Here is a 25,235-nt window from a genome sequence, read left to right as displayed (position 1 = left end):
AAACCTGGCGTATTCTAGGAACGGCAAGACACAAAGCATTGAATGACTTGTTAAAGTCAAACATCCGATAAGATTTACATGTCTTCCACCATAGTGCCTCGTACTCTTTTTTTAGACGACGACAAACGTAAATTCATCATTAAATGACGACAACACAACCCGTGGTAAACACGTGGAAACACGTTTCTAACACCTACATGTATAGAATTCGACCTATCGGAAATGATCGCCATATCTGCTATTTCACCAACACAGTCTCTAAGCTTTGAGAGAAACCATGTGCAACATTCATCATCCTCTGATTTTCCAATGCCCCATAAGCAATTGGTAAAATCTGATTATTTCCATCCATGCCCACTGCTAAAAACATCCCTTTAAATGCACCCTTTAGGTGTGTCGCGTCAATGATAACGACCGGTCTTAGATTAAACATAAAGCTACCAATCTGAAAATTAATGGTAACAAAATAAGATCAAAACCCATGTTACTTTAAAAAAAAATAAGAGCAAGTACAAAAGAAAAGGTGTAAATTACCGCAGCACCTAAAGCAACAAAAACCATTTCAAAACGACTCTGCTCATCAACCAAGATGTGAGTAACGCTTCCAGGATTTGCAAGCTTCAAATTGTAACAGTATATTGGTAGTTCGGAAAAAGAGTATCGGGTTGTTCCTTGTAGAAGTTCAAGTGCATGGCTTTTACCACGCCAAGCTTGAACGTTTGTTATCTCAACCTTGAACCTTTGTCTAAAATCTTTGACAATATCTTTCGCTCGATATATCCTATCACTGTCTTTTAGTTGTTCCTTTAAAAAGTGACCCAAAACCTTTGGGTTAGCCTGACGGAAATGTGGGTGTGTTTGCGTCTTCGAACAGGTGTGTCTATCGTTCATATGTTTAACAAAAAATAAACTACCACAATGAATAGCATATGCCTTAAATCGCCATTCACAACCATCACCCATGCATGAAACTTCATACAATGTCTTAGATGATCTATCAACTTTAAACTCGAAATGCTCTAACAAACATTTCATTCCCAACTCAAGCTTCATCTCTTCTTTGTTATTGAATATATGACCGGCCTCAAACACTATAGATGAAGAAGCTGATTCATTGTTAGAGTAGATGATTTTTCAAAATTATTTTCTAAAATAGGACACTCATCGTTTAAAACATCAACACTTTCTTTTACTGAAATATTTAGATCCGGAGTTTTGAAGTTGTTTAAAGAAGAAAAACCAGAGGAACCAACACCAGACTCTTGAATAACATATAATTTATATAATTCAAAAGGATTCTGCATTGCCAAATCAAAAAAAAATCTAACATCTCGATCATTAATTATATCGATCGGATCAGTAAACGTAGACATCCGGTATGACAACCGTGTAATGTTTGGAGTATCACACATCTTAGAAACATAGTTTAAAAAACTATTATATGAATGATATGTTTAAATTTCTAAACCACGTCTCCTTGAATCGCCATCAGTAACATACTCAATGTTTCCGTTAATGACATCCCACTTCCCCCCGGTATAAACAACAAACTTGACCCTCATGTTATGAGATAATTACTAAAAACAAACAAACTTTTTGAATCTTAAATAAGGGATCCGTATAAATAAATGCAACAAACGTGTTAAAATAAAAAAAAAAGAAAAAAAAATGTCTTAAATTGCTAAAAAAGCGTCTTAAACTCGTACAAAACGTCTAGAATTCGTACAACAAACGTCTTATCCGGCTCGAGCTGATATAGCCGGCTAAATAGAGTTAAATGGCTCAAGCCGACGGGAAACGTCTCAAGCCGTCTGGAAAAATGGGCAGCCATAACGAAACGTCTCAAGCCGTTTGAAACGTCTTAGCCAAGACGTCCAGACGCCTGACTTTTCTGTCGGACACGTGGCAGCTTTTGGTTGATCAGCCGCCAAAATTTTTGAACATGTTTGTGGCGTCTCCTAAAGGTAATATACGCAAAAGTTTAGATACTCATATGTTCTTACCTAACACGATCTTTTGCTAGCTTTGTGTCCTAATTCTTCAATGAGCATTTTAAAGCCAAGTCTCCGTTTCTAAAATTCAGGCTCATAACCAAACGCAATGCGTGGGTATATATTATGAATTATATTAATTTATTAATAATATTGTTATTATATAAGATTAATATTTAATATTATTCTGAGATTTATAAGTTATCTCTTCAATATTTTTATGTTAAATCTTCGTGTGACTTACTTTCTTTTTTACACCAACGGTATGAGAAAACTAATGAATGTTGTCAGTAGCATGTCAAATACCATTATTTTGTAAAGTTTATCATGATAAATTTATATACGGGATGGTTCAAATGAAATTAATCATTTTTATTGTGAAAACTCGAAAACTAACTAAAAAAACTTAAAAAAACACACAAATTTTTTTTTCAATTTTTTTATTAAAATCGCTGGTTTTTATATATAAAAAAACTTTTTTTTAAAAAAAAAAAATTGTGTAGTACACTTACATGTGCACTACACAAAAAAAAATTTATTTTATTTTTTTGAAAATTTCTTTTATATATAAAAAAAACCTGCAAAATTTCGTTTAAAAAAAATTTGTATGTTTTTTTTTTTTTTGGCTTTTTTTAACTAGTGGCTTTCATTTGAATATTCTCCTATTACATTATTGCATAAAGTTAACTAAAACAACTTCTAAATATCATTTTTTTTTATAATACTATCATGTCATGATAAATTTAAATACCAATATTTCCTTTGAAGTCATAACTTTTTTGTTAAAATAAACTAGATCTAATTTATATTTTGTGTCTTCATATTACACATGATGGCTCTTAACCTTTAAAAATGTTGTTTGTTTATCCAAATTCTAAGTGTATGGATTTATTGTGACCTAATACTATTACATTACTCTTAACCTCTTTTTAAGTTTTAACTATTTTAGATTGTTATTTGTGATATAACCTGTTTTATTTTATACAACTTAGACATTATAATATGTAATTTATATATATTTTATGTATTATGTGATAAGTCATTTTGCGGATAAGGATTCTATACAAATTCATGATTTTGTATTTTTTTGAATTTCAACCCATAAAATAATCGGGTTTATAAGCTAGTTTGATAATAATATAAAACTAAAAAAGACAAGTTTATGTACAAAGTATAGAAGATACAATTAATACGTATTCTAATCTATCTATTATACTAAAGCAAAATAATGGTTGACTATTTGACCATGATGTGGCAACTCTCTTTGGCCAGAGAATTGGAATTTTAGGCGGCATTTTATTTCTCTCTCTTCTCCTTCACTTTCACGAGCGCCTAATTTCTTCCATAAATTTGAAATCAGTTTTCTTTCCATCTTAATTCCAATAAAAAACCCTAATCAAAGCTTATTTCACCGTCGATCTTTCTGTTGGTTCTCTTCCCTTTTCTTCAAACCCTAGAATTGATTGTTCTTTCTTGAGGCTTGATCTAGAGCTCGAATTGATTGTTCTTTGTTTTAGCCAAACCATTCACAACCCTAATTTTCATCTATCTCCTATTCGTGTAAGCGATGATGGCTATTAAATAAACCCTAGATGATGGCGATTGAAGAAACCGAACAACCCAGGTAACTTTTTCGTCGATCTTTAATGTTCTCCACATAAGTATTTTTGATGATTCGTGTTGAATTATGAAAATGTATAATTTATCGATTAGGCTTATTGTTTTTATCTGATTTCGTTTTTTAGCTTTGTAAGATTACGATCAAGCATTGTTTACTTTATCGATTAGGGATATTTTGTTAGCCCCTTCTCGCTATTGATACTACAAATATAATATTCCACATTTTTATCAATTAGGGTTTTTATATTAGTTTTCGTTGTTGATTATGTCTATTTTTTTGGTTTAAACCCCTCTTCTCTTTGTTCTGGAGTATTCGGTAGTTTTCGTAAACCAATAACTCTGAAGATTGTGTGCGGGTGTTTAGGATTATTGTTTAATATTTGATTTGTACACCTCTGTTTGTGGAAAAGCTCAAATACTTTAGTCAAAGACTCTATTGTATGTTTTTAGAGGAGGAAATATAATGACATATGTATTCTATTTATTCAATAACTTGATTGATTACATTTTTTAAACTAATTTGATGTTTCAATAGTTTCAAGCTTAATTCATATATGTTTGTGTGTGTCGGATGTATTCAGTTTATGGAATAAGTTGATTAAATTGATTTTAAACTATTTTAATGTTTCTTTAGTTTGAAGCTTAAGTAAGTCACATTTGTGTACAACGTATCTATTAAATTTACCGAATAACCTGATTGATTGCGGTTTTAAAAATTGTTGTAAACGAATATGTTTTCTTCTTATTCTTTGATGTTGGTGGTCTAGGGTTTCTCTGTGACCATGACGGCTGCGGGTGTAGGTTCCACTGGTGATGTCCAGACGATTTTGATGTTTCAGCATGTAGTAAGTGGTTCGATTTTGATGGTAACGATTGGGATTAAGGGTTTATGTTCTAAATATTTTCAATTTTTTTTGTGCGTACTAAAGGCCCCCAATTTTTAAGGGTTTTCAAGTTTTGTTGTTAATTTCTGCAGTGAAAGAAGAAGAAATCAATAGATTTTCCAGCGGAGAAAGGAAAAGTGATCATCTTATGGTTTGTGCAGAGACGGGGAACGAAAGCTTTATTAAACACTTCTAGGTATGTAATTTTCCCAATTTCTCTATAAATCTTCTTTATGTGTTTGGTTTAGTAGAAGTTTTGCTTACTTTTATTTGTATTTTACTTTGCTGCCAGTAATTAATTAAATTACTAGGATGGATGTGGATGGTTCATTCTAAAATTATGAAAATCATCATTTAATTTTTGTAGGAAGTCAAACTATTACTAAATATGTTTAAAACACATATTTCTATAGTCTTTTTATACTGGTTGTGGAAATTATAAATGGGCAAAGTGTGATCGACGATATGTCCCCTACATATGTAACAATGATTATGGGTCATAATAACTTCTGCGTATGTAACCTATTTTTCAAATAATAGAGGCGTTCTGATGTTGCAAATCAGTTTTGTATTATGATATAGCAGAAAGTTGAATTGTTGTATGTGTAGAAAAATTGTTGGCATGATTTTTTTTTTTATATATGATTGGTCCTAGAGTTGAGGTGGGTTCAAGTTTGATTTTTGAAGACGAAGTTGTTGTGTGTTCAAAAAGAGGTTGCATTGTTCCCTATGAAGTTGGGGTTTAACAAAAATAATGTTATTTATTTCACACAATCTAAGGTGGGGTTGCAGTCCAAAGAGATTAAATGGCTTTTTAGTATTTACTCATTTTGATTAACATATTTTTGTTTTTACTCTTTTACAGGAAGTGATTATGCCAATGGATAAGAAGCAGAAGTTTTTGGGATCGGATACTTCGGATTATGAAAAAGTGATCGACTTTGATGTATGTTCAGAGAGTACTAGAAATTTTAAGGTTGTCTTGTGCAAAAGTGCTGGTAAAAGAATATGTTTAGGGAAGACTAAAATAGGGTTGAATTATGGGAATGGAATGAATGTAGGATGATGGTCAACTCGATATCCGTGTCGGATGTAAAAGACAAGTGGGAATGGTTGGGGGAGGCATCTGGTAAATTCTCTCTGGGTTCGGTGAAAAGGTTTCTAATCGCCAATGAAGATTATAGTTCGAACTAGGTGATGAATTGGTGCAAATGGTTACCGGCGAAGTGCAACATATTTATTAGGGGGTTGCTCTTAATCAGCTTTCAACTAGATCAGCTCTGCAGCGGAGGAACATTATGGTGGAGGACGGTACCTATGCATTATGAAGTAAAGATATTGTTTTCATGTTTTGATGACAATCCAAATTTGACTAAGAGGAAAATCGAAGCTGGAGTTTACTGCAGGATAATCGAAACAAGAGCTGGATTGTTGGAGATAGGAGTTTGCTGGCTTCTTCAGCAACCATGGCGATAGGAATGTTTTTAAGTAAGTTTTTTTATCTTTTTTTTTTTTTGCATTTCATCTATATATTTTTAACTATGTATAGAAATGCAATACTTTATATTATTTTTATTGTTAGTAACAAATCAAATTTATGCATATAGCAAGAAAAGGTTTGGATGCGGCTGTACATGATCAACAATGCATGAAGGGACTGGTATGTACACTGTATGTGTTTACCATTTTTATCTTGTAATTCATAACGAGTTTAGACATTTGGATTGTGATTTATACTATGTATAAGATCACCCATTAATAGCGCAATACGTGTCTCTGACATATTTTTTCTTATTATTAATTCTGATTGTTAGACCAATGGAGGTCCTTACCAGAACCGTGCAACAGTTACAGAGGGCGTGAAAGAGGCAGAGGATCCGGGGTAGTTTTTTCGAACTTCTTATTCATTTTAGTGTATTTTGTAAGAAAGGGTATACTCGTCAATTCAGTTTATGGGTTCTTGAGTCTCGACGATGCAGGGAACGAGTGTATTAACTAGGGATATAAAGACACTTTTGGGAGTTTTTGTGTTAGTGACATAAATGGGTTGGCTAACGAGTCAAAATGATTCGGGTTAGTGGATATAAAGACACGTTTGGGCGATTTTCTATATGTTCAAACTTTTTGACCCGTTTAACTTTCAGTTGATTTGTCCGTCATTTTGCTCATTTGACACGTTAGATTTCTAAAAAGGTTTACCTAATTTCTAACAAGATGGTTTGTGTGATAACTATTGAAGAAGGTTAATATTACTTTTAACCCATTCAATTATGATAATATTATTTGAGAAAGGGTCGAAAGTCGGCCATGTGCATTTAAGGCTCATGCCTTGAAATTAGTATAAAATTTTGCAACACTAATTATTTTAGTATTCTGGGTTGACCCAACCTGACCCATTTTGATGGGCACAAAACTATTTTTTTGACCCGACCATTTTACCATGAGTTTTATGATTGCATGTATTTTTGCCATATTTTCTTCAGCCACCATTCACACATTCCAACACAAAGAAACTTCAGGAGCAGATTGTCAACTAAAAAGTGAAGTTGCTATCGTGGTTAAGTGGTGAAGCTCACTCTTTGCTTAAAGGGGTAAGTCACTTAGTCATGATTAACCTCTTACTATGCACGTTAATCGCTAGAACTATTTAAACTTCATGTGTTTATATACGACAATTGTTGCAAAAGGACCCGACGCTAAGGCTTGGAAGCTGGACTCGAGGTTGTCGTCATATCAAAAATCATAAATGGGTCAAGGAAATAACAAGTGAATCTTAAAGAAAAACTGGTTTCAAGATGGGTATACATTTCAAAGCAGACTAGACTCACTTTATCAACACCAGAGATGGACAACAAATTTCTACTCGGGTTAGGGTATCCCCTATTTTAATCAAGTCAATGTATGCATCAAGTTCAAAAAGAAGAACTGTTTGTTGGAAAATATTTTTTTTGAAAGTAAAATAAAAAGTCAACATTTCTTTTTTCAATAATATTTTGGTTTTGTTTGAATGGGTAGTTAATAAGGCCACAGGCGATGGTTGGTATGGTTTAGGATTTGGAGAGTGAGATCTTACAGTGGACGTGTGAAGTTATATATGCAATTTGTTTAGTCCAGAGTAGTGAACAATTGGGCTTATGACATAAATGGTAAAATCAAGTTAGAAGATGCTGGATTTGACTGGTAAATCCATTCAAGAGGTACATAAATGTTGAGCAAGCAAAATAGATGGGTTGGGTAACAGACTAACAGGTTAAAATGAGTTTGCGTCAATACAGCTAAACTTTTGGTCTGGGCTGAAGTGAGAATTATGAGTTTTATACATTTGTTTATCCCTTCTTTTTAGATAAGTTGAACTTTTGGCATTTTCTTTTCATTAGGTATGTATTTTTATTATTTTCATAAAAAATAACCATATCCTTAATATTTCACCTTTTGTATTATATCATTCTTTTATCTCTAAATATCCTCTGTGTTTTATAACGAGCCCCTCCTCACTATGCTTCAAATACTAATTAGGTATGTCATGTGTCTATTATTTCATTATCTTCAAAGTTCGGTTATATTTAAGACTTGGGAAACCTGTAACCGTAGATTTGAGAGGCAAAGTATACGAGTATGTATTTTTTTATTTTTGTAAGTATTCTAAATTTCTGTGTTCAAGGGGATTGTAAACCTGCCAACGTATTTACTAATGCAAGTCGTAAAAGTAACACCCCAAAGAGCCACGAGTTGCCTGATTTTTTTACAATATGAAGTATTTAGAGATTTATGCACTATAACCGTAAACTTTTCAATTTTCATTCTTATATATAATAAGTATCATAAGTTAAGAATAATTATGAATTTATTATTTTTGAAATAGTTCTTTTACTGTTTGTGTTTACTTAAAGGTTAGATGGGCTCTCGAGTGGAAACAGGCGCTGACCTAGGGTGAATTTGAGGATGAGGTGCATCTAATTTTGGGGCTGGTGCATATTACGCATCTTAAGGACGAGTTGGACAGGTTGGGTTGGCTGTACTGAGGAATGTTGGCGGAGTTCACATTAAAACAAATCAGGTTTTAGTTTACTAGGGGTCCAAATAATAATACAAGTCATAATGTGTTCTACTGGAATAAGATTGCAGTTCCAAAAGTTAGTTGTTTTGTTCAGATAGCGGTTAACGGCAACATTCCAACGGCTATGGGCCTTGTGGCGAGGGTCGTTGAGATGAGAACTGTCCCATGTATGGTATACGGGAGGAGACTGCAGATTATTTACTTGCAGGTTGTATAAGTGCTACAGCGATATGTTGGAGCATGCTTTTAAAATGAACAAACCAGCAAAGGAGAACCCTATTATCTATGTGTTTTTCTTAATAACCATTTGGAATATGTGTATGTGTCAAAATGACAAGGTTTTTAGAGGAAAAGTATGTCCTGATGCAACAGTTTTGTTAGAGGAAAAGTATGTCCTGATGCAACAGTTTTGTTAGAGGAAAAGTCTATTCTTGATGACCATTTGGAAAATGCGGACGCGTCAAAGTGCGGGTCTGTCCTTGAATAGCTGGAGCAATTTTGATGTTAGTTTATGACATTCATGCAGGTTTTAGCATTATTATTATTTTTTGGGTTATGTACATTTATTTTTGTGTTTTTTTGGGGTTGTATGCTCTATCTTAGCTTCTGGCTAAGATGGAGTTTGTGAGGTTCTTAAATAAATTTGTCTCCTTTGATTGGGTAAAAATAATGTTTTAAAGTTTTATGTTTGTTATTAATTATTAATTAATTAATTCTAAATGTATATATTTTATTTGTTCACGCTCCTTAGACTCTACTTTAGCTTTGTTGTTGGTGAAATATACTGAATATGATGATGATGATGATGATATATTTTATTTGTTGTATACAGTTGGTGAGTGGGGATCAGCAAACATGTGTTAAATTTTTTTGGAAAAGGGCTATATGATTTGGCAATACAAGTATTTATTGCGGCATGATACTTTTATTCGTGTTAGTTTCTTGGTGTTGAGTGGGTATTTGTTACTGGGCTTTACTATTTAGTCAAATGAGGAGGTGGCAATCAATTTCCTTTTGTTACATTTATAAAATTTGCTATTTTAAACATTGGATAGAAGGTCGCCCCTTTTGGCTTTCACAAGTTTGATGTGTGTAGATGGAGTTTACAGTTTTAACCCATTTACCTATGAATTGTCTAAAAATTTTAAAAGAATTATCGAACAAGAAAAGTTTAAAAAATTTTGTGAATTGTGGAATGATAAAAGTTTAAAAAGTGTCCAAATTTTTTAAAAAGAATTGTTGAATGAGTAAACTTTTAACCACTTGCTTTCACAAGCTTGATGTGTGGTGAGTGGCTTATATATGTTTGTGAGTTATAATTTTACTTTAACTTTTTTCCTTATTTAATGTAAAATATGTGATTTTACACACTTATGTATATTATATAATGGATTCTAAGCAAACCGGAGTGATTTAAGGTTTTTTTTATTAAAACGATATGAAAATGGTTTTGATATTATTGCCGGTTAAAGTTTTGTTTATTTCTTTATCAAGGGGTAAAACACGAGATGGAATAAAGCTACTAATACTTGACAACGGCGGTAAACTTACTAATAAAACAACTAACGTTATTTAAAAGAGATCTTCAATGAGTTGTGATTTTTTGTTCTATTCATGTATTTCAATTATTTCGTGTACTCTCTAACATTTTCGTTAATATCTCAACGTATATAAAATTATAATTTTTACTTCACAATTTTAAAGGACTTAGTTTTCCTGTTTAGCCACCCGTGTAACACACGGGTACTTAGACTAGTAATAAATATATTATTATCTACGAAGCTATTATATAGAAGCATGATTAGGCAAAGGGCTAGGAAAATAATAATAATTTTGAGGTCTGATCGGTACAATGTTCAAGTATAAGACTCAATAATTAAGTCAATATATCAATAATTATTTAATGAATTGAAACTAACCAAGAAAAGTGCCTATTTAAACCAAGAAAAGCGTCAAACTTGTGACCCTCTCGGAAGAGCCTACAAAACTCTCTCTCTCTCTCTCTCAAACCAAAAATCGTTAGATTCCCAGCGACGGTAACCGCGTCATCGCATCTCCGTCTTGGTCGTGAAGTCAATTTTCATTTTGTATTTCTTCCGGTTTGCAGTCACGATCTGTTGGTCTTCTGGAGTTAAAATCCAAGTTTCATAGTTTGTATTCAAAATCAAAATAGGTGTTGATCCTTTTCTGCTTGTGTTTTGGTGGTCGTGTCACTGGCTCACCATAGGTGTTGATTTCATTTTTTGTGTTTTTCTTGATCTTTTTCTTGGTTTCGGAATCGGAAGTGCCGACAAAACTCTCTCCCTCTCTCTCACACACACGAAAAAAACAACTTGCAACGTTAACGGCGCCGTTGCATCGTCGTGTTAGGTGTAAAGTGAAGGTTAGTGATTTTCATTTCCTGTTTCTTCCGTTTTGCCTTCAGGAGTTAATAACCAAATACTTTTAGTTTATATTATCAGGTTTTAGTTCTACATTTATGTCTTGTTTCTTCATCTTTTTTCTGTTTGACTTTTGGTAGGTGGTTGATTGCATATTTTATGAGCAGTTGTTCACCTATTTTGACCCGTTCATGCGCGTTCACCGGTTGTATAAATAATTATTGAGGCAGAGTAAACGATCCGATAAAGAACATAACATACATATATTGTTCCTCAAACCCACCCAACCCATGTCATCTAGTATAAGACCCGGTTGTGATAATCGCCAGCCATAATCCTCTTACTTACTTGCCCCAATCCTTTTTCTTACTCTCCTAAATTCACTTCACCTGCTTGTTAATTTTTTTGGTGTCGGGTTTGCTTTGGTCAACACAGGCATCATGTCTTCATCTACCGAAGATATGGACTTTGATGAACTGTTGGATTCCTTATTAATCCTAATAGATGAGATAGAATTAGCCACCAACAACTTCGCTGATGATAATCTCCTCACACGTGGTACATCTTTTGATGTTTACAAAGGACAACTACTCTTGCAATCAGGGGACTTGATCAATATTGTTGCTAGGAAATGCAGGGAATTCAGCATTGCGGTCAATGAGATAATGCTTGTCAAAGATCTCAAACACAAAAATATCGTTCCTATATACAAGTTGGCTGCTACGGTAGATAATGCAACCATCATCATCAACAAGTATGAGGCCAGTGAAAGTCTTGACAAACATCTTGGTAGCCCAACTCTCACTTGGATGCGAAGATTGCTTATATGTGTCGGGGTCGCAGATGCATTGAGTTACCTTCATTATGATGCATTTGAAAATCAATATGTCATACATGGTAATATCAAAAGCTCCAAAATTTTGTTAGATCGCAACTGGGAACCCAAGTTACATGGTTTTAAATTCGCTGTTTCACCTAGAAAGCATCATATTCACCTTACGAATAAGTACAATGGCTCATTGCATTATATGGATCCCGCGTATGAAGACACAAGAGGTTTGAATCATAAGTCAGACATTTTCTCCTTTGGTGTCGTGTTGTTTGAAGTCTTGTTTGGGAGAGAAGCATCTATTCCAAACGATGATAATTGGTATTTTGCTCGAAAGGCAAGAGCACATTATGAAGAGAGAAAACTTGATAATTTGATAGATCCTGATCTTCATACACAAATGAACGTGCAATCATTCAACCTTTTCGCTGAAATAGCATATTGTTGCATAAAGGAGCAGCGATCACAACGTCCCGACATGAATACGATACGCACAAGACTTGAGAGAGCACTGGAACTTCAACGCAAACATGTAAGGCCATCAATATTTTGACTTATTTTCTACCTTTCATCATCTTTTTTGGCATAACTAATATTCAACAATTCTATTAATTTACTTCTCATTTTTGCGATTATTCAAAATGAAGGAACAGTCCATAGTTGTGGCAGTTGAAGGCACAACATCCAGCCACTTGAAGGTAAGATAACTATTTTCAGCTTAATTAAAGTGATTACCGTAAAAGTGTGTGTCTTACATTGTAAATTACAATGACCTTTCAAGTTCCATATGAAATCATATCTGAACCATTTAAGGATTTTATATGCAACATTTTCGAGATATTTCAATATTGTATATTTATCTTAACATTTAAGGGGACTAGGGGTGGTTCACTAGTGATAGAATCTATCACTCCCACTATCCAATCAAGTCATGCCATGTACACAACCAATATTCTATCACTAGTGATAGAAATGTAGGGGGGTGGTATCACTAGTGATGGGATTCCAATGTACAAGTATTAATACCCAATGTACAAGTAATACACATTCATTTGATCAAGTTCAACGCGTTATACGTTTAACGCGTTTTGTTTATCACGCGTGATGTGTTAAACCGGCGGCGGTGTATAACTCCGTTATAAAGTTCATCACGGAAGATAACTGACCCACCCCGGGTCCTCTAACTTCAACTTTTCTAATATAAACTTCCGGTATACGATACAAAACTAAAAAAAAACTTGAACAAATTAGAAGTTATATGGGCTATCTCAAATAAGCTTTTGATTCTTGAAAGGAACATATGAAGAATGAAGTGACAAAGACATGTTAATTTCTGGGCATCCCTTTTTTTATGAGTAATGTAATACTAAAGTGCTTCTCTCTGCTTTTCTCTTAACACGTAATATTGTAGGGGATAAACTTCGATTACTTGAGACTTCAGTTAAATGATATAGAGCTGGCCACAGATAAATTTTCTGAAACGTGCTGCATTGGGTCAGGTGGATATGGTAAGGTGTACAAGGCAGAACTGGACCATTTTGATGACATAAGTTTTCTGGAAATTGAAGGGAAGAATAAAGGTGAATTTTCTAAGAAACATTGCAGTGTAGCTATTAAGCGCCTCTACAGAAGAGGAGACACGCAAGGAGAACAAGGGTTTGTTTCAGAAATTGAAACGCTTAGTAATTGTAAGCATCCGAACATTGTCTCTCTTCTAGGATTTTGTGATGAAGGACATGAGCTGATTCTCGTTTATGAGTATGTTGCTAATGGAAGTCTTGATGATTATTTGGGAAACATGGATAACATGACTAATCTTGTCTGGGCTCAACGTTTACAAATATGCCTTGATATAGCACATGGATTGAATTATCTTCACACTCATATAAATGGCAAACCAATGATAGTACATAGGGATATAAAGAGTGCAAACATCTTATTGGATGATAACTGGGTGGCAAAGATTGCAGACTTTGGGCTCTCCAAGTTAAAATGTGCAGATCAACAAGGTACCACCCTTATTACCAACAATATTGCTGGTACGGATGTGTACTTAGATCCAGAATATCTGAAAACCGGTAAGTTGAAAAAGGAATCAGATATTTATTCTTTTGGAGTAGTTCTAGTTGAAATCTTGTGTGGGAGGTTGGCATATGATAAAATTTACAGTGAGAAAGGGCTTCCATCAGTAGCTCGACAATGCTTCAATGAAGGAACACTGAAGGGAATGGTAGATCCAAAATTAATGGAAGCTGATGAAATAATTTCTATGTTAAAAGGGGGTGTCAATCACGATTCTCTAGAAACGTTCTCAAAAATTGCATATCAATGTTTGGAAGAAACTCAATCGAGGCGTCCAACTATGGAAGTCATCATCAAAGAACTTGAAAAAGCATTGAATTTTCAAGTAAGTAACCTATTTAGAAATGTAACTTCCTTATTTGTTAATTAGTTAACGTACGATCTATGTTCAAATTAGTTTTTAAGGCATAAAGCACAAACTGAGGAACTTTATGTCACCTTATATCATATAAAATAGAGTAAAGTGCATTAGTCCAGATTGTCGTCTGACTCCACCTCTTTCATTTTTTGCCCGCTCTGAGACCCTCACGTGGTTATTTCATTGCGACCTGCACCTTGTCATTAGTCAACAGTTAAATTGACTGTCATTAGGTGGACTCCATAGAATGAAAAGGAAAGCTGGTGTGCTGGTAAATCCCCTTCTTTACCAACAAGAGCTCATGGGTTCAATCCTTCTATAGCTCATTTTTCCTTTTTTTTAATCTAGCTCAAATCTCGCTTTGACCGACCCAAACGAGGACCGACTCGAAAATTTTAACGTTTTGTTATGAAAATTTTGAACACCGAAAAAATGGACCCCTTCCGACACTGCCTACATGTATACGGGCCGTATGGAATGTTATTTGCACACAAATAAATGCATTGAAATGTTTCTTTTGTTTTACCTGTATATGGGCCGTATAATATTATACGGGTCGTATACATTTGCATACGAGCAATATAATGTTATACGACCTCAGGTGTTTTTTTGGTGAGATTTTCTGAGGTTTTTGGGTTATTAACGTTTGTATACGGGCCGTATAACGTTATACAAGCCGTATATATGTTTTTTTTGTAAAACCGAACAACCGTTTAATAAGTTTTAGTAAATGTTTAGATAGCGTTTGCCTTATTATTAAGACATATTAGATTATGTTACGAGTTTTTAAAACGTAGTATTTGGCGTATTATCTTTTATATATATCAGAAAAGCAAAACATGCGTATATGAGCAAAACATGTGTATATGATAAACAATACCATAACAATTACTATGCAAACAAGATAATAAAAAATACGATAACAATTATTAAACAAACAAGAAAAAATGTAAACATAAGATTAATATTTCCAATGTTTTACATCTAAAACAACAAAGGATAAATATTTACAGAGTTTCAAATGTAAAACAACAAAACCAAAATAAAATAAGCAGTTACGGTGGTCGTGGTGGTGGTGCAACGCCATCTCGTTGAGGTAGAGGCGCGCCAGAATGCGTAGCAATGATCGCCTCCACCACCCACTACATGTCGCTCTGCATACGGGATACGTCCACCCATACAACTACATCTGACTCGACCCGAGCCAGTCTCACCTCCACCCCCTACGGAGGAGTCACACGTGCCCTCACGCTTTGTTGCTCGTACGAGCGATCACCCCATGCATTGTGCACATCCTGCTGCAATCAGTTGATCGCAGCATCAACTCCATCACCCCCATCCCATTTCCCCCGTCACCCTCACCATCACCCTCATCTCCCTCGGCCCTATGGCCCGCTTTCGCCAACTCCACTGGCAGTTGCTGGCCCTCGTACCACTAGGTACGACCCTCGTCAAGCGACCAAAAAATGCGGCCCCCAGCCTCGTGGGCAATCCCCATCGAGCATGTTGTGTCCTTGCCCACATGATCAACCTAACGTGTGATGGTCATATCCCGAGCCACATGCGGGGAAAAGAGGCGACCATAGCCACAACTGATGTGGCTTGATGTACGCTTATAAGCGTAGTCGGCAAAGTGTAGGGCCAACCTGTATGTCAAGTTGCCCCCCCCCCCCCCCGCCAGTAAGTAGGTCGTGCAAGAAGAACATGTCATTATTAGTGACCCACTCCCTACTATCCTGACGACCCGCAGTCGTCACCCGATGCACCGATGTAGGTATCGGTGCAACGGGTCATACATGCGCGACACCCGCGCCTTCAAGGATCACGAACACGGTGTAGCGAAGTTCCCGACACCAATATTGATCCACCCGAGCCACAACACGTCATAGGACGTGGTGGTTGGCACATCCAAAAATGCTTGGGATACTTGCTCATTATGTGAGTACAGTCCCACGGAAACAACAAACTGTGGGAGCGTCATCGAGCGAGGCGCCCTGCATATAGTAAACGAGACCACGAGGGTCTCCAAAAAATACCGTAAACCCCTACCCCGGGTCTCGGTAAACGCAAACGTACACAAAAACTCTAATGTAATCTCCCTGTGTGCCCGCTCTCGGCCGACATGAACTCCCGGACCCGACCGATCAATCCAACATCGGTCAAAAAACCTATATCAATGGCCCGGGGCGCATCCAGCTCCATTTGTCGTAATCTAACCAAACACCTGTGGGCAACCGTACCGTGGGGGATCCCGACAACAAACTATGCCGTCTCGTGAAAATCATAATCAACCTCCTCCTCCTGCTGACCTCGTCCCCTTCCTGCCTCGCGTCCCCTACGTGCTCCAGCTACTGATAACGCAACCATATCATCTGTAAACAATAACAATAACAGGTTATACAAGGATTATACAATTAACGTGCACATATTACACGAGGTGGACACGATTCGTACAACACTCGATATATACATTTCGTATACGCATGTATTTTACGTCTCGTATACAATCCGTATTATACTCATAATATACGATCCGTACAACGGGCATATACGTTTTGTAAACATACGTATTATGCGTCCCGTATACGATCCGTGCACGAGAAGTATACGTTTCGTATACGTTTCGTATTATACGTCCCGTGTACGCTAAATACAATCAAGGAAAAACCGAAGTAAAAAAACTGAAAATTCAAGTATATACAATCGTATACATGTATACGAACGTATACAACTTGAATATTTAAGTTTTATACGATCGTATAAATGTATACCATCGTATAGACTTGAAGCAAGTTGAATGTTGATTCAAGTTTTGTACGATCATATATAATGTATATGGCCCGTATACACTTGAATGTCCAATTTTTTTTTTTAAATTCTATCAAACATTCAATTTCCTTAAGCTAATCTACACGATTCGATATGATATACGATCGTATAATCAAACAAGTTACGCAATTCGAAAGTTTAATGAAAGAATGAGGCTTAGAAACGTACCGTAATTGTAGAAGAACGAGAAGAAAACGTCACGAACGCCGAAGAACGATATCCAAGAACAATCCAAGAGAATACCGAGAGAATATTTGTGAATTTTGAGGTCATGTGGTTGTTATCTAGTCGTATATCTTCTTATTATACAATCAATTATTGATTGTATACGGTCGTATAAAATTATATGGGCCGTGTAAAATGTTTATTAATTTTTTATTCTCTCGTATACTCAATATACGAGCATTGTTTTATGCCTCGTGTACACGGGCCGTATAACATTATACGGCCCGTATACAGTGAACCGGCTTTTGTATTTTTCTTTTAATTAGTATGTTTGGATCAACTGGTCACCTTAACTCAAACTTTTAATCATTACAAATTATCGGAACATCAAATAAGATGAAACTTTTCGTTAACTCAAACTTTTAATCATTACAAGTTGTAGGAACATCGAAGTATAATGCAAAAATGACAATGTACACCGATATTTATACGAGGAAAAAACCCTTGATCTTTGATAGATCTCCGACACCAAAAACCTCAGGTGATGGAAACTATCGATCACCAACTATATTCAGCAAGAAAGTTAAAATGTAGTACAACTTTGGATGATATTGAGCTTGTTACAATCGAGTTCTAGTGTATGTTTAATAGCAGATTCGAGAGTGGTAAAGTGTACGAGTTGTTATTCCTATTGTCATTCTGTTTAAGAACTTGATTGTACATTTTTTGGATCCTTGGTCCTTAGACTTCCTGCACCATCTCTAAAGGATCAGTGATCCAGACTAATCTAAGGATATGTGATCCATAGTTATAAAAATTAACCCCTAACACTCACCTTAATGTTAGGGTCTAAATCACACACAATAAGATAATAATGAAAGGTAACATGAAGATTTACGTGGTTCAGTTGCAGAATACAACCTACGTCCACGGGGGCAAACTAGGAGATATTTTATTTTTGTGATAAAGATTACAACTACAAGAGATCAATATATAGACTAAATATTAAGGCAACCAAAAACTGGGCTTCAACTGATTAACGGGCTCCGACCCTATGAAGCCTACATCATTAACAATCTCCCACTTGGAGGCTTCGAACCGAAACTGAAACTAGCTGCTCTCCACTCCTTGTACTTCTGTATTTTTGACTGCTCTTCATCTCCTCCTAGTTCGTCACCAGCCTTCTTAACTTATTTCTGAAGGCCAGCTGAAGCTAAAAGCTTCAGCTTACCCAGCGTAACAAATTTGGGGAACATATCTGCTAGATTTTCTGTACCTTGGATATTCTTCAAGTTCATGGTACCTCCACTTATCAAATCCCTGACGAAGTGATATATCATCCTGATGTGCTTTGTTTTACCATGATACACTAGATTCTTAGCAAGTTTCACTGCACTCTCATTATCACAGTACAGTGAGTAATCAGCCTTGTCTTTGCACAATTCTCTAAGAAAAGTCTTCAACCATACTAGCTCTTTACTGGCTTCAGCAATAGCCATGTATTCTGCTTCAGTGGTTGATAACGCAACACTCTTCTGCAATCTAGACATCCAACTGACCGATGTTCCTCTTACTGTGAAAACATACCATGTAGTGCTTTTGAAAGTCTTCTAGCAACCACCCAAATCTACATCAGAATAATCCCTAAGAATGTCGTCTTTCCCCTTAAAACATAAACCCATTCTTGAAGCCCTTTCAGATATCTCAGCAGCCACTTGACTGCTTCCCAATGTTCTCTTCCTTAGGTTTTGACATAAAGTGACTAATGACTCCCACTGCATGAGCTATATCAGGTCTAGTACGGACCTTGGCATACATAAGACTGCCCACTGCTGATGCATAAGGGAACATTCAACATTGCAGCTCTTTCCTTGTCGGACTTTGGAGACTGATCTTTGGTAAGCCTGAAATGACTCCCCAAAGGTGTGTTTCTAGGCTTGGTTCTTTCATCATTCATCTTGAACCTCTCTAACACTTTCCTTGTGTATTTCTCCTAGGAAAGTGTCAGAGATCCATCTCGTTTATCTCTGATGTACTCATTTCGAGTATTTGTTTGGCTGGTCCGAGATCTTTCATCTCGAATTCTCTAGACATTTGCCTCTTTAACCTGCTAATTTCTTCTATGCTGGCACCAGCTATAAGCATATCATCCACATATAAAGAAGGATGATATAGGAGCACTTGAATTTCTTCAAGTAACAACAACGGTCCATTTCACATCTCCGGTACCCAGTTCGCTCTATGAATTCATCGAACTTTGGTTCAGACCATAGACTCCTCATCAACTTGCAGACCATCTTTTTTTTTCGGCAACCTGAAACCCCTCAGGTTATGCCATGTAAATGACTTTATCAAGGTCACTGTGTAAGAATGCTATTTTAACATCTAGCTGCTCCAGATGTAAATTTTCTTCTGCCACGATGCTTAGTAATAACCTAATGGTAGTGATCTTCACAACATGGGAGTAAAATTCGTTGTAGTCAATCTTCTTTCTCTGTTGGAACCCCTTAACAACTAGACGCGCCTTGTACAGTTTAGAACCATCATTTTCTACCTTGATTCTGAAGACCCATTTGTTCTACCATGCTTTCTTGTTTGGCGGAAGCGTGACAAGAACCCAAGTCTTGCTCTTGTTTAATAACTCATTTCTTCTTTCAGAGCATGCTCCCACTGCTTTGAATCTCTCTGCTTCACTGCCTCTGAATAACATTCCGGTTCACCATTCTCAGTCAATAAAAGGTAATTGATTGACGGATCAAAACTGGCAGGAGGCTTTGTAATCCTTGAAGATCTTCTGAGCCAATGCGATTCATCTTGCTAAGGCTCTGATGAATATGGTCCTTCTTCGTCCCCTGAGCTATCACTGCTTTCATCATTTTCGTCTGCAGGATTAGTTGATTCAGGCTATTTTTCAACTTCAGTACTCCCACTATCTGGAGTTTCCGCTGACCTGCTGGTTCTGATGGTTTCTTCAGTTTCAACCTGTTTCTTTTGAACCTTTAAAGAATTAGTGTTTCTGTCTTTATTTAACTCAGCTTCATTAAACATGGCATGCTTGCTCCGGATTACTTTCTTGTTCTGATAATCCCACAATTGGTAACCCATCTTTTTTGACCCATAGCCAATAAAAATACACTTTATGGCTTTAGCATCCAACTTGTCACGAATCACTACACCCAAATATCTTCAGATGCTCATACTCGACAGCTTCTCCTCTCCACTCTTCCTCCGGTACCTTGAATCCCATTGGTGCTGATAGCCCATGATTGATTAAGTAGGCAGAAGGGCTAACTGCGTCCGCCCAGAACATCTTGGGGAGCCCTGCATTGATCCACATGCTCCTGGCTCTCTCATTTAGCGTCCTGTTCATCCTTTCTGCAACTCCATTATATTCAGGAGTACCCGGGACCGTCTTAATAATCTTGATGCCATTGTTAGCACAAAAGTCAATGAAATATGTGCTCACATACTCTCCACCATTGTCGGACTTGATACTCTTAACCTGCAGGCTAGTTTCCTTCTCAACAACAACTTTCTGTTTCTTAAAGGCATCAAATACAACATATTTGTTTTTAAGAAAGTAGCCCTGTACCTTACGAGTTGAGTCATCAATGAAAGACATATAATAGTTTGATCCACCAAGAGATGAGACTGATGTAGGCCCATAAACATCAGTGTGAACTAGCTCCAACTTCTAAGCCTTCGGGGGTTTTCTAGTCTTCACAAATGAGACTTTCTTCTTCTTTCCGAATACACACGATTCATAAAATTTTGGCTCTATCTTCTTCTATAGTTCTGGAAGCTTACCCTTTGCCACAAGCATCTTCATTCCCTTATCACCCATATGCCCGAGTCTTTGGTGCCATAACTTTGAGAGACTTGGCTTAGCTGTAACTGCATTTGCTTCTTCAGCCGGAACCTCCACCATGTATAGTTTACCTCTTTTCTTGCCCTTTGCAATAACAAGACTCCCTTTCACAACTTTCCACTGTCCTCCACCAAACACGACAGCATACCCTTGGTCGTCAAGCTGACCAACAAAAATTAACATCTTCTTGAGACCTTGTATAACGCTAACATCCTTCAGGATCCAAGTAGTACCTAGAGAGGTCCTCAATTCTGTGTCTTTTATTCATGTGATATCCAAAGTATGATTGTTAGCCAATCGAACTTTACCAAAATTACCTGTTCGGAGATTCTTCATGTTCTTAGAAGTCGGTGTGACGTGGAATGAAGCTCCCGAGTCCATAACACGAGACTCGATTGTATCCTCTATATAGCAGATAAGAGTATCATCAGAGTCTTCTGAGGTAATGTTCACCTGCTTCTGATCACAAACAATAGGTGGATTTGGGCATTAACTTCTAAAGTGCCCATTTTCCTTGCAATTCCAGCAGTTAATATCCTTTCTCGACTTTGATCGACCCCTATTTCTAGACTTGGATCTTCCCATGTTGTTACCCTGTTTTTCCTTCTACCTCTCCCTTCTGTATTCAGTAAGGTAACTGATTCTCCTCCAGAATTACGTCTCCTCATATCTTCATCTAGAATGAAGTCTCTAATGCCTTCAAAAATGAGTTTAGCGGTTACACAAGAACCACTAATGGCAGTAACTGAGCCTGACCAGCTGTTAGGTAAGGAAGACAATAATAACAATGCCTGAATCTCGTCATCGAACTTAATATCAACAAATAACAATCTTGAGAGAATATTGTTAAAATCATTAGCATGAGACGTAACAGATGCACCTTCCTTCATCTTGGTTTTAACCAGCTGTCTAATCAGGAATACCTTGTTGGATGCTGAAGTTTTTTCGTACATGTTTGACAAGGCTTTCATCAAACCAAACAAGGTCGTCTCCTTCACAATATTGAAAGCCACATTCTTGGCTAAAGTAAACCTGCTCACTGCGAGGGCCTTTCTGTCTAGACTGTGCCAATCTTCATCCTTCATATATGTCAGCTTGTTCTTATTCAACGAAAGCTCTAAATCATTCTGACAATGCAAATCCTCGATTTGCATTTTCCACCACCCAAAATCTTTCCCATCAAACTTCTTAATCTTGTATTTTCCGTCTTCAGCCATTGATACGAACTAAACAGTGGTCCAAACCCCCAAACTTTTCCTGTCGGCAGTTGTGAGTCAAATCAACACAGGGACAGGTGCTAATCTTCCTCCTGAACCCTAATCTGGTTAATGGCGGTGGCTTCTGATCCAAGCGGCGACCGTCGGCTGATTGGAACCCTAGCGGCGGCTGGCAGTTGTTTCTGTTGTGGTTGTCCTACGGCTGGGGGTGTGACTTAGATCAAGAGCCTTAACTTTGATACCAGTTGTTAGGGTGTAAATCACACACAATCAGATAATAATGAAAGATAACACGAAGATTGACATGGTTCGGTTGCAGAGTACAACCTACGTCCACAGGGGCAAACTAGGAGATATTTTATTTTTATGATAAAGATTACAAGTACAAGAGATCAATATATAGACTAAAATTAGGGCAACCCAAAACTGGGCTTAAACTGATTAACGGGCCCTAACCCTACGAAGCCTACATCATTAGCACGTAACTTAAACTTTTCATCATTACATCCAAGTTAAATCCATGAAAGCCCGCGTCTTGTTTTTATCAATGATTTTCTGATATCCATGGTTGTAAAAATCCCGATTAGTCTACGATTAATCGCCGATTAATCACTAATCGGAGGTTCACCGATTAATCTCTAGGCAGTCAATGGCACGCCTATTTTGGGCAAATTTTCGCCAGACGTCGGCCAAATTCCAACCAAACCATATATATTTCTTCTAATTACTTAAAAAGTGGTTCAATGTAGGGTTAAAACATGTCTAATTTAAAAAACTACATATAAAAATGTGTGTGTATATATACAACTAAAACTTACATATGAAAAACTCAATCCGATTAATAACAAGTAATCCCCATTAATCCCGATAATCGCTAGGCAGTACCCCACTGCCCGACTAGCGCCTAGCGATTCTTACAACACTGATGATATTGAGCTAATCATTCGTTGTAAAAGTTTGCCCAGCTCTTGGTCAGCGTACCCCATGCGGGTTGTCGCCAGAATCCTAAAGGGGTAGGCATTGGATATTCCCCCCTCTAACCTGACGTGAATAAAATGGTTATCGTATGCATGCATGCGCGTAATGGTTTGATGAGGAAGACTTTCTTCGGCTGTTCTTGACAAGGGAAAAAAATTGGCACAACCTTGGTCGCTTAATAAGTGACATTCCACCGCTTAAGTATCATAATTCCCGAGAAAGACATTAGCAGCCACTTATCTCTCGGTGCAAACCCTATACCGTAATATTTGAAAGTGTTTCGAACATATTTATACTCTTCCGAATTTATTTTTGTCCACAGGTCTTCGCACCGATTGCACTCACCATGAAGCTCCTTTCGTACTAACGACCACTCATTCTCATCAAGCAACAAGCCGACCACTATAGCTTGAAAGCCACAATTACCATCGCCCCGAACATCTTGAATATGACTTAGGTATGGATGGAAGCAGGGTGGTATGAACTTTCCGTATAGTTTGAATAAGTTAAGTTGTACTACAGGAAGTAAAGGTAACAATGGTGCCTCTTCCATTGATTTTTCCACCTTTTGCTTACGCTTCCATTGCCTAGCGCCCTTCGCAATCTCGTCGATGAACGTTGACACTCCACGATGATCACTTTGTGAGTGGGTGAACGTGCTATGTCCTGCAGGTTGGGTGTGCGACTCTTCTGTACCAATGCCTGGTGAATCACCATGCGAGTCTAAAGGTGACCGAATAGACATAAAACTGTGCCTAGAAGGCTCCGCAACAGAATCAACCTTCCTTTCTTGCTAAGCCTTTAACATTGGATGACCGTGTAGATTTTTCTTCACGACTGGCTGTTTGACATTTGTCTGAATGGGTTAACCATCTCCTTTATTTTCTGAAACATGTTTTTCTTAATCGCCCTCGGCTGCCCCAAAAAATGTTGAAGATTAGCCAATCCGTTGTCTATGTCGAAGACCTCGTCCTCGCACACTTCGTTTAAAGGTACCAATCCAGCTTCTGCCAAAAGGGGTCTATCAGCTCCAACAACAACTTTTGACCTGCATTAAAATAAAACACAAACAAGAGAAAACGTTAAAATCATTGTGTGATGAAATGCGCTTATTAAAAGACGTGGTTGGTCGAAGGATGTATTACGATTTTGTATATATGTTACCAATAGGCACACATATGGCAACCCACATCTTGTAAACAAACGGCAAGCGCATATACCGTTAGCTTCTTGAAAGATCCCTATTTGTTTAACTTCGATTCTTAACAGGTCCAAGCATGCATGTGAAACCTTCTTTCAAATGAGATCAAAAAAGGTTCGTTATGTGGTCCATTGTCAAGCTCCTGCTTGCTTCAATGCTGGCTTTTATTTCAGTGACCTAGTTTTTCATCAGCTGATCGATAAGCGGTATGGCCTTATCAAGCTTGAGGTTGGGTTCGCCGAGGTATCACTTAAAGACGTTGGTCGGTCCAGTAAGCCACACACTGGTCTCCATATGGTTGTAACCAGTTTGAGAACAAGTAGTCCACGATCTCTAAAAACAAAGTGAAGTGTAGTTAAGACAAGTCAGATAAGTACGATTAACAAGAAAATTAATAGGAAACTTATGGTCGCGTCTTTTGCTTGGCAGTCCTGCTCGTATACGCTTGTACCAGTAGTTGTATTCGATTTCGGTCGTTGTGTTAATCAGCCTCTTCTGCTTGTATAAAAACTTGTCCCATACTTCTTCTATTCTAAAGCTTGACTTGCAATGTTTTGTGATGTTGAGTGTCTAGCATTGGGAAACACGTGTGCACATGTGTTCATGGGGGCGAGATCTCTATGTGTCACTATTACACGGGGCTCCATAACATCGTCCAATGAGTCTTTCAACCTCTATAGCACCCGCATGAAGTTTTCCTCTTTCTCGTTTTATATGATCGCATGCGCAACGCAGAACGACATGGATGTGGACGTGACACCAACAATATGAACTA

At 36.9% G+C, this 25,235-nt stretch overlaps 2 protein-coding genes and 1 long non-coding RNA gene across 3 annotated transcripts in view; 2 read left to right on the top strand and 1 right to left on the bottom strand.

The window, feature by feature from the left end:
* Positions 1 to 238: 238 nt before the first annotated feature.
* LOC110863686 lies at positions 239 to 1,053 on the bottom strand. Its single transcript, XM_022115691.1, has 2 exons — positions 535 to 1,053; positions 239 to 445 (listed from the first exon to the last, which is right to left on the bottom strand). Exons 1-2 carry the CDS (start codon positions 1,051 to 1,053, stop codon positions 239 to 241), a joined length of 726 nt encoding a protein of 241 aa, XP_021971383.1.
* A 2,518-nt stretch (positions 1,054 to 3,571) lies between these two features.
* Positions 3,572 to 9,128, top strand: LOC118484306. Its single transcript, XR_004873285.1, has 7 exons — positions 3,572 to 3,615; positions 4,379 to 4,456; positions 4,588 to 4,691; positions 5,361 to 5,983; positions 6,103 to 6,166; positions 6,310 to 6,377; positions 6,979 to 9,128. It is a non-coding gene; the product is annotated as an uncharacterized LOC118484306 (long non-coding RNA).
* Positions 9,129 to 10,545: 1,417 nt separating this feature from the next.
* The window catches only part of LOC110942571, a 40,550-nt gene continuing 25,860 nt past the window's right edge, over positions 10,546 to 25,235 (top strand). The window contains exons 1-2 of the mRNA XM_035980340.1: positions 10,546 to 10,935; positions 11,074 to 12,294. Of these exons, the coding sequence (XP_035836233.1) occupies positions 11,374 to 12,294 (921 nt within the window). The 5' untranslated portion in view covers positions 10,546 to 10,935; positions 11,074 to 11,373. The remainder of the gene's footprint in view (positions 10,936 to 11,073; positions 12,295 to 25,235) is intronic.

The sequence above is a fragment of the Helianthus annuus genome, chromosome 11 (assembly GCF_002127325.2).
Source record: "Helianthus annuus cultivar XRQ/B chromosome 11, HanXRQr2.0-SUNRISE, whole genome shotgun sequence".
In the NCBI taxonomy this organism is placed as follows: Eukaryota; Viridiplantae; Streptophyta; class Magnoliopsida; order Asterales; family Asteraceae; genus Helianthus; species Helianthus annuus.
Note: the sequence above shows the minus strand (reverse complement) of the source record. Positions and strands in the feature narration are given on the sequence as shown.